Genomic DNA, 14,573 nt, shown 5'->3' on the forward strand with positions numbered 1-14,573 from the left:
CAGCTCCATAGGCAAGCACCATGGTCTTTGTAACGGATGCGAGCTTCAACTGAAGCCAGTGGAGTGTGCGGTGGAGCGGGGTGACGTGGAGAGAACTTGGGAAGGTTGAACACCAGACGGGCTCGCGGCATTGGATGAGTTGTAGGGGTTTAATGGCACAGGCAGGGAGCCCAGCCAACAGCGAGTTGCAGTAATCCAGACCCGGGATTGTTGATGTAAAGCAACTGGAGATGTTAACAATTGGCCTGGAAGAGGACGTGTGTCTATATTTGCCCACATGCAGTGAGGAGGAGGGTTAGAGTGGCCAAAAAATATCCTAAGGATCCACAACGGAGGATTGCAGACGTTAGTTGGGTCTTGGGGTCAGAAAAAGTCTCCAAAACTACGATCAGACGCCACACCTATATAACCACAAGTTGTTCGGGAGGGTTGCCATAAAAAAGCCTTTTTGCTGTCATCAAACAGCAAACTCAAGCGCCTACAGTTTGCCAAACGTAACTGGATCTTTGAATGGGACCAGGTTCTATGGTCAGATGAGACCAAAATATAGCTTTTTGGAAACAAACACCAGTGGGTTTGGCATAGACAGAAAGATGGCCATGCTGAAAAGTATGGTGGTGGATCTTTGATGTTGTGAGGCTGTTTTTCTTCCAAAGGCCCTGGACAACTTGTTAGGATTCATGGTATCATGGACTCCAAGTACCAGCAGATATTAAATCAAAACCTGACTGCCTTCTGCTAGAAGCTTAAACTGGGCCGTGGTTGGATCTTCCAGCAGGACAATGATCCAAAGCACACCTCCAAAATCAACACAAAAATGGTTCACGGACCACAGAATCAAGGTTTTTTCTCATGGCCATCCCAGTCCCCCTGACCTAAACCCAATAGAAAACATGTGGGATGAGCTGAAGAAGAGAGTCCACAAGCTTGGACCTCGGAATCTGAAGGATCTGGAGAGATTCTGTATGGAGGAAGGGTCTCTCAGATCCCTTTGCCATGTGTTCTCCAACCTCATTACGCATTATAGGAGAAGACTCAGAGCTGTTATCTTGGCAAAGGGATGTTGCACAAAAGTATTGAATAAAGGGGTGCCAATAATTGTGGCTCACATATGAGAGAATATTTGTTTTATGATAAGAATATTTTTTCTTTCAATTATTTTACATTAATTAAAAGGTTAGATTTTTGTACATTTTTGAATGAAAGGCCAAGAGGATAAATAAAGAAAAAAATTCACAGCCGTTTTGCTCATGTTTAATAAGGGTGCCAATATTAGTGGAGGGCACTGTATAATAGCTGGTATTATTAAATGACCAAGTACTTACATGACTCTCTGGGAAGCTTTGATCACTGGCAGCATCCTCAGAAGTTCCTTGTCTCCTCTGTTCTCTACTTCCAACCCAAACATGTCTGTCGACCCAGACTTCGATGCCACTAACAGAGAGGCCAGGTCGGACCAATGTGCAGGTGGATATTTGGCATCTGGGGGATTCCGTCCTCGAGAAAGCGCATGCCATCAGTTTCTAGAGAGTAGTCTTTCAGTTCCCTCAGGCAGTTCAGCAAGTTGAGGGTCCTCGGTGAAGAGGGATTCTCCATGACCTTCTTCTTGATGTACTCTAACATTTCCGGAAGGGCAGTAGACGAGGTGAAACCAGCCTCTGAGAACATCTGGTTAAAGTTCTGCGCAATGCCGAGGAGGAAGCGAAGGAAGAGGTCCATATGTCCGGTCTTGCTCCGCAAAGTCATGTCCACCGCGCTCTTGAGTTGGGTGGCATCTCCAAAAAACCAGAGAGTTCTCTCGATCTTGGTTTTCCGGTCGTCAGCACGGTTTTCATCTTGGCTGCCAACAGATTGAAGAAACCGCATTGCGGCGAAGAACTCCTGGATGGTAGTATGCCCAAAGTAGTACATCTTCTTTTGGTGCAGCCCAATATCCTCCCTGAAGATGGGTATGTTCACTTTTGCGTACATGGCTGCCACTTGGACATCAATGTTGCACTCTCGTAGGTCTTCCTCGTAGAAAACTGTGTTGCCTTTCACCAATTGCTTAAAGGCTAGATCCCCCAATTCATCAACCATCTTTACATTGCGGCGCTCCATTTGTAACAGGATGAGTAGGTCGTTGAATAATGGAGTTAGTGCGACAGGTTCGCATGTTTTGTCGGGTACATATGTCTGTTTCTCGAGTATGGACGCTGAGATCGAACAGATAAAAGGTATCTGGCACAAGTCGTAGAGGCCCTTCGAGTTCTTCAAGTAGGTGATAACAGCTTTAGCCTGGTTCTTGTCATTGATTGCCTCCTGAAGAACTCCCTCTTTCTGTGAGTCGGTGAAGCCTTCGATTTCTGACACTCTGTCAATGTATTGAAGAGGGATGCGACTGACTGCCGCAGGTCTGGAGGTAATCCATATGTGAGCGGCGGAGGGAAGAAGATTACCAATAATGAGGTTTGTCAGCAGTGCCGGCACGGAGGAAGCCTCTGTGACATCGGTCACCATCAGGCTGTTCTTGAAGTCGAGAGGACGCGAATTCATCCAGACCGTCAAGGAAGAACACAACTCTGCAGTTCTCCAAGTTGGAAATTCCAGGTTCTTTCAATTCTGGGAAAAACTCGTAAAGAAGTTCAATCAGACTCAGTCTCTCCTTCAGCAAATTCAGCTCCCGGAAAGGAAGGGGAAATATGAGATGGACTTCCTGGTTTCCTTTTCCCTCTGCCCAGTTAAGAATGATCTGACGCACCTGGCTAGTTTTGCCAATACCAGAGACGCCCTTTGTCAGAGCTGTTCTGATAGGGCTCATCGAGACTCCTGAGTTTAGGGATGAGCATGTTCCTTGGTGTCTTCTCCTGTAGCCTGGCTCAGTTAAAATATACTCATGTTGGTTCCCCTTGCTACTTTCACCAGCTTGATAGTGGAGATCGCAATGTATATAAAATGGATGCTCAGTCTCCCCCCCTGGCGGACTTTGATACTTTTTCTTCAGGATGGCTTTTAACTTATTGCGGAGTTCCCCCACATGTGAGGCAGAGGCTTTCCTGTCAAATTGGCAAATAAAAGTATTTCTTATTTTCTATAGGGCAGGTCTCTGTGCAATATGAAATACTAACACTTCAATGAACATGCCCTACTGTGTATTCCAAATGACACATTCATTTTCCATAGACTCATTTTGATCTGGTCATCTGTTCTTACTGTGTGGTGAATGTGATCATCTTACCTTTGCTCAGTCAACCGTTTTTTTTTCCCAGGGGAAAACATTTCCCTGGATTCAGAGGAGGTGGATCTGTTACTACGAACGTTTGTGTCCCTCCAATTTCTCCAGAGACAGAATCTGTGTAGAATGTAGTAAGGCAGGCTAGCTGGTCCCTCACGTGATAAAGGCTGCAAGGAGGTCCCACTACCAACCAACCATTGACCTGTAAACACAAAGAATATTGTGATTAGCAATATTGGTACTGTGTGCATATAGGTACACTATATCAGTGATGTACTGCCATTACTCCTTAAAATTGCACTGCCTCTCATATGGGAAATTATTCATTAACATGTTAAACCACAAATGATTATTGCTAAGATTTCCACCTCAGCTTCTCATTGGTAGCCTGGGTATCTGTTTGTGTTAACATTATACTCCTTGTACTCCGTGACATATGCCAAACAGTTTGGCATGACAAGGAGTGGCATGATGGTACCCAGGCTTGCTCATCATTGGTGCTTTTAAACCTTGATTTTGAAGATTATTACTTTAAAATAGGCTAACCTTGTGAAATTAAGGCAACAGTCTTTGCTAGCTAGCCATTGTAGCTGGCTATCCATTGTTTTAGTCATGTAAACATCAGCTAGGTAGCTAGCCAAGTTAGTAAGTGCCTTGGCTTGTGCGAGCCGGAACGGCTCATAGGCTCCTGCCCTATCTACTGTTTCTGTAGAACGAGGCAGCTTAATTTTTATTTATTTTTTGTCATTTAGCAGACGCTCTTATCCAGAGCGACTTACAATGAGTGAGTGCGTACATTTTTCATACTGCCCCCCCCGTGAGGCTATTTAGCAAGTACACCCCCTGGACAGGACGCTAGTCTATCGCAGGGCCTTACCCCCAATCTATCGCCTTAATGCTGAGTGCCAAGCAGAGATGCATCAAGTCCCATGTTTACAGTCTTTGGTATGACTCGGCCAGGGATTGAACTCACAACCTTCCAATCTCAGGGCAGACCCTAACCACAAGGCCACTGAGCTAGCCAAGTTTGGAGACTGATCAAATAATTTGCGATCTTTAGGAATGTAAACATGATCGATGTGGCCTATGTAGCTAACTAGTTGACAAAACACTGAATCTGCTTCATCAGCTTGATTCCGGGTCCTATTAGGAATCAGTCTGGGCTAGCGGACTACATTTGACATTTTAGTCATTTAGCAGACGCTCTTATCCAGAGCGACTTACAGTTAGTGAGTGCATACATTTTCATACTGGCCCCCCGTGGGAATCGAACCCACAACCCTGGCGTTGCAAGCGCCATGCTCTACCAACGTAGCTACACTACATAGCTAAAAGCTACAGTAAATGGCTACGATAATGTACAGGCTAGCATTCATCACATTCCACGTTTCTTTGCTATAAATTACAAAAACAACACCGAACTAATGCAATTCCATAGTTCTATACTTACTTGCTTTTCTCCCTTATTCTATTTTACCAATTCGTCTCGATAAATTCACGTTTTCGAGAAAGCGCTAGGGGTGAGTGGTTCCGTCTTTCTCTTCTTCCTCCTCTTCCTTTTCTTCTTCTTCCTCTTTTTCTATGATATTATGGCGGTCCGCAAACAATCGTTTAAGAGCATGCCGCCACCTACTGTGCTGGAATGTACGATCAATCATGATCTGCCCAATTCTGTACTGCCTTGAAAATCAACCATACCCAACCCCATTAAACTTTATCTATATCATGCTGAAACACTCCACCCTTAGGATTGTTCAGCATGTCAACAACCATTTCAACAGTAACATCTGTTACCCCAATATCTCTTTAACCTGGCATTTCTGCTTTCCACAACCTGAGTCGTATTGATAACCTTGCCAATAAAAGCCATGAAGTCAACTTGATTCATTATCAAAGTGTCCTTTGACACCGCACATTCATGAGCACAAGATTTCTGAACAGTCCTCGAAACCATGCCAGGACCAGCAGAAGCACCACCCCCGACAGTAGGTCCACTTATTACAGGTACATCTATGTAAGCTCCATCAGTCCGCACTGTAGTTCTACCAATCTGTTTTACGGCCTCTGCATAAGATACATCATGACTGATCCTATATCTCTGAGCCTCTCTAGCCTCTCTCTGTACCTGGCATCCACCAAATGCTGCACTGTGTTCTCCCCCACAATTACAGCACTTAACCTTCACATTGCTTCCACATTCACCGTAAACATGTGCCCCTCCACACTTGGCACATCTTTTCCTTCCTTTACACTGAGCAGCTACATGTCCCATTCTTTGGCATTTAAAACACTGCAGTGCATATGGGACAAATTGAAACTAAGGAATCCTATCTGTACTTTTTCCCGGCAATACTTTTTCTAACCTCAGCATCAATGATAAGCACTTCTTTGACCCTCTTGATCAATCTTTTGGCCTCAATCACTCTGCCTCCTTCACATTTTCTTTAATATCATCTGTGGACATAGATATTGGGACTCCAGTGATAACTCCCCTCAATCTAGCATACGCACCAGGGAGATGGCTTTTAATCTTCTTCCCATTAAGCTTTTCCATTTTCAAAATCGTCTCTTGCTGAGGCTGGCTACCAGACAATATTAACAATCTACCATTTCCAATGAACCAAGCTAATTTCACTTCACCTATCTCTTTCTCTATGGTATTAGTTAGTCGGATAGGGTGTAAGTGAGGCCCTGTGGTCTCATCAAACACTATCACCACTTTCCACTCCAACACATCACTACTCTTGCTTCCTACATTGGCCCTCTTTATGCTTTCTTTACTAGATGCTCCACTGCTTTCTATATCATGATCTCTCTTCTTCCTATGTCTTTCCACTACAGACCATTCCGGTCCTTGACCCTCATCCTCCCGCTCCATACCATCAGAACTGACACCCATATTGTTCGCATTCCAGCACAGCTGTTACTTCACCAACTTTTCTCAATTTCCTCCATTTCGTCCGCACTACACTCTTCTTCTTCTTCTTCTTCTTCTTCTTCTTCAGTGGGGTTTATCAGCGGTTGGCCTCTACACGCTTCACCAATCAAGGAACCTCATGAAAGACAACATACTCAACTCGACCTCCCACGGGACAGTGCTGCCCTTCCATCCACAAACAGCCGCATCCTCTCCAGGTTGCATTGCCCAGTTCCGAAGCCAGAGACTCTCCGTCAAAATAAAGACCCGGGTGTGAAAAATAATAATGTATGCAGTAACTGTATGTCGCTCTGGATAAGAGCGTCTGCTAAATGACTTAAATGTAAAAATGTTGCTAAACTATGTACAGTAGCTGAATATACTATAAGTAAACTTCTGCAGAAGACAAGTCATCATTTGGTTTAGGCTCTGTTGCATTCTAAAAGTTTAGCCTAGGTATAGATTTCATGAGTTTAGCCTGTGTGGCCTATACCAAAGCTGTCCCTCAGGACCCAGAGTGATGTGGCGGGAAAAAAAACATCTGGGGCCCATAGTTTTTCCTGATTTGCGAACCTAACCAGGTAAAACTCTGGACATTATACAGTATGACGTGATTAATCTAAAAAGGTTTAATATGGGCTATGATGGGACCAAAGTTTTTCTAATCAGGTCACGTTTTTTTAATTCCTGGAAAAACTCCTGAACTTGGGGAGGATGAAACCCCTGTCAAATTGCAGCAAACTTGTACTTCATATTCATTCTATTTTAAAGGAGGGGGGGGGTTCCTATACACAGACACAGAGAAGCAACTTGATGGACAATGAAACGCACAGGGCTGAGCTTGCTTTATGCAGGCTTGCATCGTATAGTTCTGCCCTATGCAACTGCAGGCCTTATTAAAAAAATGTACTCACAGTCTGTCAGCTATTGTGTTTATTGATAAATTCAAGTGAATCATTTTGGATTGAAAAAGTATTGGTGTCACAAGAATATAAACCAAATTTGATCCCATTCACATACTGTATTTTAATAAACTAAACCAAAAGATTGAAAAGCGCTGTTGCAAATGCCGCCTCACCACAGGTTTTCCGGTGACCCTACCATAGGCCATGCTGCTTGATTACATTTAGAGTTGTAGACCTTTATAATAGCATAGGTTGTTCTGTTTTTATTGAGGGAAAGAAACACCACATTTTAAATGGTAACTCCATTTTATTAGTAGATTTTAGCGAAAAGAACGATACAGAAATCACAGTCACAGTAACTGAAATATAGAAGCATCTTCTTTTTATAACAGCCTTTCTTATGTTAGTCTATAGTCTAAGTAGGCTAGCTAGTAGGCTATACAATGGGGAGAACAAGTATTTGATACACTGCCGATTTTGCAGGTTTTCCTACTTACAAAGCATGTAGAGGTCTGTAATTTTTATCATAGGTACACTTCAACTGTGAGAGACTGAATCTAAAACAAAAATCCAGAAAATCACATTGTAGGATTTTTAAGTAATTAATTTGCTTTTTATTGCATGACATAAGTATTTGATCACCTACCAACCAGTAAGAATTCTGGCTCTCACAGACCTGTTAGTTTTTCTTTAAGAAGCCCTCCTGTTCTCCACTCATTAACTGTATTAACTGCACATGTTTGAACTTGTTACCTGTATAAAAGACACCTGTCCACACACTCAATCAAACAGACTCCAACCTCTCCACAATGGCCAAGACCAGAGAGCTGTGTAAGGACATCAGGGATACAATTGTAGACCTGCACAAGGCTGGGATGGAAGAAGTTCAAGATGACGGTCAATCACAGTTGAAGTGTACCTATGATAAAAATTACAGACTACATGCTTTGTAAGTAGGAAAACCTGCAAAATCGGCAGTGTATCAAATACTTGTTCTCCCCACTGTAGGTGTATCCAAAATACGCACTGTCAATAGGGCTAAATGGGCCAAGTCAGCTCAATAAAGTGTACAATGAGCAAATGTAAAACAATAATGGTATTATAAAATAATATAACAAGCATAAGTGTCAGTCGTATAAACAGCCTATACTGGTGTCAGTCATTAATGACCCCGTTGTGGCCTCTCTCGGGCATGTGTGCCTTTACGCATAGCAGCAGTTTGTCCGTTAAGCAGAAGGATCTCTTACAGTGACATATCATGACAGTCAACACAAATCTTCGACAAATCGTTATTCTTGAATGAGCACTTTCCGCAGACAAATCGCTTACAGGTCCCGCAGAAGTCGCAGTTTTTGTTACGCATTATCCGTGCACCTGGCACTGTATGTTTTTCTCCGAGAGCGGTGGTGCGTCATTTGGCACGTCGTGCGCTGCTGCCTTGCCCCCGGCCCTAATGTGGTTCTCACGAAGCTCCAATACCAGCTGCATGATGAACTCTCTCCTCGGCATTGTCCTACCAGTGCACAGGGTGAACAAAACGTGCGCGTTGATAGCAGCCAGGTCAAGCAGGTTGTAGAATACGGCAACAGGCCAGCGTTGGGTAGCTGCTTTCACCGTGAACTGTCTGGCCATCTTATCCACACCAACCTGGAATAGAATACAGTACTATAAGTTAGAATTATTTAGCTACAACAGAAGAGCACCGTGCATGGCAGGTGTATGGCTAGGTGCGCAATAGCCTAATGTTTTAACATACCGTTGTGTTGTTGTAGTGCGTCAGCGTCTCTGTTTTTCTCTTTGTGTCACCACCAATGGCAACTGTCGGATGCATAGTACTCAGGATACAGACGTTCTCTCTTGGCTTACATCTGTAAACCGTAAGTGTCGCTTTGTCGTGCTTCAGCACGGTTGTGGAGAACAGCTCTGCCTGTGCCTGGTTGCTCACAGAGGGAGGCAGCCCCCGGCTCGCTTCAATAACACCAACTAAGCTTGTATTTTTGTCAATCAACTTATTTGCCAATGGCAGTGAGGTGAAGAAATCGTCCGTGTTGACATTTCTCCCCTCACCAAGGTAAGGTTCCACAAGTCGCATCACCACATTTTCAGGCTGCTCACCTTTCCCCAGATATGGAAAGACATTCAGCACATACTTGCTATGGACGTCAGCTGCCAACCGAAACTTCATGCCCCACTTGTCTTGCTTGTAGGGGATGTACTGCGTAAAGCTGCATTTAGCTTTTGCGGGGAACCATTGCTCCTCAACGGCAATGTTAACTCCTGGCTTGTAAGAGGCAACACAGTTCTGTACAAACGCGCCCCAAACTTCTGATACCAGGGCAAATGTGTCAGTTTCCAGGTATCGCATGATTTCTCTGAAGCTGTTCCGTGGCATGGTATCTCGGAAAAAAATCACCCCATATTTTTAGTTCCAGAAGCTCTCCAAAGGCGTGGACATTCCGCGGTACAGTCCTCGGACGTACAGGAGCGCAATGAACGCTTCCAGCTCATCCACAGATATGTCCCACGTTTTGCCTCCTTTCGCCTGGCGCGCCTCAGCTACAGTACAGTCCTTGATGTGCTGCAACATCTCCATGTCACATAAACAATGAAAGCTGTCGAATGCTCTGTCGATTCTACCTTTGGGATAAGGTGTAGGGCCCGACTCCAATGGGGTGCCATTCTGTGCTGATAATCGACCTGTAGCGTTGTCCACTGGCTGTTTTATCCAAACCGTGCCCTCCTTCCCCTTCTCCTCTCCCTCCATCTGAGTTGGTGACACCTGCACGGTGGGGCATCGTTCCGCCTCTCTTGTGCCGAGGCTGAGGCAGATCAGGCTCATAATAAGAATCGCAGCCAGCATCGAATCTATTGAAGAATTCCCCCATTCATCATCATAGTCGATCTCAGCATCAAGTTCCTCCCGTCCATCTGACTCCATTTAATCCAAATCTCGTAGCATTGTCAGCGCCTCTTTCACCTCAATTCGCGGTCTTGCCATTGTAGCCTATGAATTACGCACGCTTCTGCTTCCAGGTCACCTCTCTCTCTTCTCCAGCAGGAGGCTCTTCTGAATAGGATCTCTCCAGAGTGAACTTTATATACCGTTCACAGACCCACTTTAGTTTAGAGATTATAATTGGATAGCCTACATGTATTCGGACTCAAATTATATAAAAATAATTATAAACCTAAATGTTTACTACTACAAAAAAAAAATGAAATACTTATGCACGCTAGTTTATAATCAGTTTATGAATGATTATTCATGAAAGTTAAACCTATAGCTAATACATTTACGTGTTATAATTATAAAGTGCTATTAAGTTATTATAACGTATGCTCCCTGCACTTAATGTAGCCTTGTAAACTTACCTTAGCCAGCCTATCCGGAGTCATGGATGTAGTGGTAAAAGGGTTGGAGTCATGGATGTAGTGGTAAAAGGGTGGGTAAACCTTGATCACAAATAAAAGGTGGGTAAACCATCACAAATAAAAGGTGGGTAAACTGAGTTTCCTTGCGTCTTACAGTTTGGGGGGGAGAGAAGAGTGGAAGAGGAGAGCAGGAGAGAGAGGAGGGGGGAGTGGGGAGTAGGGGTGGCGGTAGGAGAAGGTGATAACGTCTGCAAATGGCTTTTTAAGCAAGTGCCAATGGACTATAGTGGACTATAGTGGGAATGAATGAATCTGCTAGATGACTAAAACGTAAATGTTAAATTTAAAGTAGACTTTATCATCACCTCCCACCTACCCTCCCCACTCTTTCTCCCCGTCCCCCTTTTCACCTGTCATCAGCCCTCTATCCCTCACTCCCCCGAGCCTCAGCTCACAAAGTTCAATTGCAAGTAGGCCTAGCATAAGCTAACAAAAGTTTACAAATTCCGTTAAAATAGGCTATCCAAAATACATTTCACAGCAGTACCGTAAATATTTTCATTTGTTAGGCTACAGAGCTGCTGCGTTGTTTCTTATTTTTCAACACGTCCGTGGCCATATTATGTTTAGGCTACATTTGGTATGAGATTACATTTCACCTAATTGATAGTGGACAAAAATGATTTTAAAACTCAAATGTGTCCTGAATGGGAATAAGGGCACGTTCAGTTGCAAAACGTTGACGTGATTCATTATTGTACATGTCGAAGAGGCATGTTTGTTCTACATAGCATATTTATATCTGGACGTTCCAAAACGTTGTATCCTGCTGAACACGCCCCTGTTCTTGACTTTGAGCTCTTTTGCGTGTATCTTGTTTTGTCCGGAAACTGGAAAAGAGATAATAAGGGAAGGCATTTATTTCAAGTACAGAGGAAAGTCGGGGAGGGGAGGACGGTAGGAAGGGGCAGAAGAGATGAGGCTATATTTTACAAGATTAGGTGTGGGACACAGCCAGTTGAATAAGACATTAAATGTGATCGGGATCCCCTGTAGCTGAGTTGTTCGAGCATGGCGCTTGCAACGCCAGGGTTGTGGGTTCGTTTCCCACGGGGGGCCAGTATGAAAATGTATGCACTCACTAACTGTAAGTCGCTCTGGATAAGAGCGTCTGCTAAATGAAGTAAATGTAAATGATAGGGAAGCATCCATCAGGAAAGTGTGATTATTGTCAGGAAACAGAGACCATGGAGTATGTATTGCTACAGTGTGGGCAGTATCAGAGGTAAAGAGAGAGGATGAGATCTAGTATGAGGGAGAAGAGGATACAGGAAATTAGTTTAAAGAGTATATTGAGTAGAACGTCATTATCTATAGTCTCAAATATTCTGTTGTATTTTTTAAGAGAAACGGGGTTGGCAGGTAGGATTTAGTTTCTCCCTGTCTCTGGCCCACACTCCAGTACAGTAGGTGGCGGTAATGCACCATAACGTTGGATGCCAACCGCCGATAAACCCCACTGAAGAAGAAAAATACCGGAAACTGCAACAGAGTTTGGAGCTGCCTCCTCGACCTCTTTTAATACACGTGTATTTAGTGAGACGCAGTGATTGGATAAAGGATTTCCTGTTTGGAAGGTCTATCCAGGTGAGGGTGGGGAAGTCTAACAGGCAGCTACTTGGTGGATAATGGTACACGCAGGGGAGCGTTATTAGTCCTCTGTTGTTCTCAATCATGATCAATTATGTTTACTCTCAGGTACAGCCGGATATAGGGAGGTCGGTATTTGCAGATGATGGTGCCTTATGGAAGAGGGGGAGAAATGTGCCATACATAGTCAGGAAGGTGCAGGAAGCAATTGATGAGGTAGAGCGGTGGGCACTAATGTGTGGATTCAGGTTCTCTGTAGAGAAAACTCAAACAGTGTTCTTTACCAGGAGAAAGGTGGGAGATGAGGTATGCTTGAGGTTATATGGGAGAAACCTGGAGAGGGTGGAGGGCCTTCATGTTCCTTGGGGTATACTTTGATACTAGACTGACCTGGGCAGAACACATTGAGAGAGTGGTGGGAAAGTGTAAGAAGGTGCTAAATGTGATGCGCTGTCTGACGGGGAAGGAGTGGGGGGGCTGAGCGTTCCTCATTGAAGACCATGTATGTTGCATTGATCCGATCTGTAATATATTATGGAAGTATAGCATATGGTTCGGCAGCCCGGACCTCACTGGAAAGGCTAGATGTCATACAGGGGCAAGGACTCAGAATATGTAGTGGGGCGTTTAAAACGTCCCCAGTGGCTGCATTACAGGTGGAGATGGGGGATATGCCATTGCAGATTAGGAGACCGCAGCTGGCAATGAATTATTGGGTCAACCTACAGGGAAATGGGGTGTCTCATCCTGCGAAAGGGATTTTACAGGCATGCTGGGAACATGAGCGAAGACAGAACACGAGCTTTGGGTGGATGGGTAATACCCAGGCGAAGGAGATGGGGCTGTATGGAAGGGAGTTTAGTCCAACAGTAGTTATTCCTGTAAATCCACCATGGCTATTCCCGCCTCCAGTAGTTGATCTAGAAGTGTTGGAGAGACTACAGAAAGATAGATAGGGAGGGTGTTGATCCAGATGATTTCTTTAAGAGACGTCTGGAAACTGTGTATCAGGATTTTGTGGCCATTTACACAGATGGTTCAAAAGATCCAAGGACAGGACGTACTAGGTCAGCATTTGTAGTGCAGGAATGTGGGGTGGAAGTCAGGAAACGTATTACAAATCATCTGGCTGTATATACGGTGGAGCTGATGGCCATACTGTTGGCCTTGCAGTGGATGGAGGAAGCTAAGCCAGACTGAGTAGTTATTTGCTCTGACTCATGCGCAGTGTTAATGAGTCTCCAGTCCTTTAGCTCACGTAGCAGACAAGACCTGCTTTATGAGGTGCTACAAACCCATGGCAGGATTAAACAGATGGGTATTCAGATATTCTTTCACCTTTATTTAACCAGGTAAGCCAGTTGAGAACAAGTTCTCATTTACAACTGTGACCTGGCCAAGATAAAGCAAAGCAGTGCGATAAAAACAACAACACAGAGTTACATATGGGGTAAAGCAAAACATAGTCAAAAATACAACAGAAAATATATATACAGTGTGTGCAAATGTAGCAAGTTATGGAGGTAAGGCAATAAATAGGCTATAGTGCAAAATAATTACAATTAGTATTAACACTGGAATGATAGATGTGCAAGAGATGATGTGCAAATAGAGATACTGGGGTGCAAATGAGCAAAATATATAACAATATGGGGATGAGGTAGTTGGGTGGGCTAATTTCAGATGGGCTGTGTACAGGTGCAGTGATCGGTAAGGTGCTCTGACAACTGATGCTTAAAGTTAGTGAGGGAGATAAGAGTCTCCAGCTTCAGAGATTTTTGCAATTCGTTCCAGTCATTGGCAGCAGAGAACTGGAAGGAATGGCGGCCAAAGGAGGTGTTGGCTTTGGGGATGACCAGTGAGTTATACCTGCTGGAGCGCATACTACGGGTGGGTGTTGCTATGGTGACCAATGAGCTAAGATAAAGCGGGGATTTGCCTAGCAGTGATTTATAGATGGCCTGGAGCCAGTGGGTTTGGCAACAAATATGTAGTGAGCACCAGCCAACAAGAGCGTACAGGTCACAGTGGTGGGTAGTACATGGGGCTTTGGTGACAAAACGGATGGCACTGTGATAGACTACATCCAATTTGCTGAGTAGAGTGTTGGAGGCTATTTTGTAAATGACATCGCCGAAGTCAAGGATCGGTAGGATAGTCAGTTTTACGAGGGCATGTTTGGCAGCATGAGTGAAGGAGGCTTTGTTGTGAAATAGGAAGCCGATTCTAGATTTATCTTTGGATTGGAGATTCTTAACGTGAGTCTGGAAGGAGAGTTTACAGTCTAACCAGACACCTAGGTATTTGTAGTTGTCCACATACTCTAGGTCAGACCCGTCAAGAGTAGTGATTTTAGTCGGGTGGGCGGGTGCCAGCAGCGTTCGATTGAAGAGCATGCATTTCGTTTTACTAGTGTTTAAGAGCAGTTGGAGGCTACTGAAGGAGTGTTGTATGGCATTGAAGCTCATTTGGAGGAGGGGTGCATGGGCAAGTTGCAGCGGAGGGTGCAGAGCTG

At 44.3% G+C, this 14,573-nt stretch overlaps 1 protein-coding gene and 1 long non-coding RNA gene across 2 annotated transcripts; both read right to left on the reverse strand.

Annotated features, from left to right (window-relative positions):
• Positions 1–2,813: 2,813 nt before the first annotated feature.
• Positions 2,814–4,756, reverse strand: LOC123491310. The gene is made up of 3 exons (XR_006661271.1): positions 4,665–4,756; positions 3,218–3,416; positions 2,814–3,035 (listed from the first exon to the last, which is right to left on the reverse strand). It is a non-coding gene; the product is annotated as an uncharacterized LOC123491310 (long non-coding RNA).
• Positions 4,757–8,014: 3,258 nt separating this feature from the next.
• Positions 8,015–10,033, reverse strand: LOC121570756 (piggyBac transposable element-derived protein 4-like). Its single transcript, XM_045221600.1, has 2 exons — positions 8,793–10,033; positions 8,015–8,683 (listed from the first exon to the last, which is right to left on the reverse strand). Exons 1-2 carry the CDS (start codon positions 9,426–9,428, stop codon positions 8,399–8,401), a joined length of 921 nt encoding a protein of 306 aa, XP_045077535.1. The 5' UTR covers positions 9,429–10,033; the 3' UTR covers positions 8,015–8,398.
• Between the last annotated feature and the right edge of the window lie 4,540 nt (positions 10,034–14,573).

Source organism: Coregonus clupeaformis, chromosome 7 (assembly GCF_020615455.1).
Source record: "Coregonus clupeaformis isolate EN_2021a chromosome 7, ASM2061545v1, whole genome shotgun sequence".
Lineage (NCBI taxonomy): Eukaryota > Metazoa > Chordata > Actinopteri > Salmoniformes > Salmonidae > Coregonus > Coregonus clupeaformis.

Bases quoted from the DNA above. Each gene is read 5' to 3' on its own strand.
- LOC121570756 (XM_045221600.1), bottom strand. From the start codon at position 9,428: ATGCCACGGAACAGCTTCAGAGAAATCATGCGATACCTGGAAACTGAC. The intron at 8,684-8,792 runs GTATGTTAAAAC...ATTCTATTCCAG, and splicing joins CGCACTACAACAACACAACG to GTTGGTGTGGATAAGATGGC.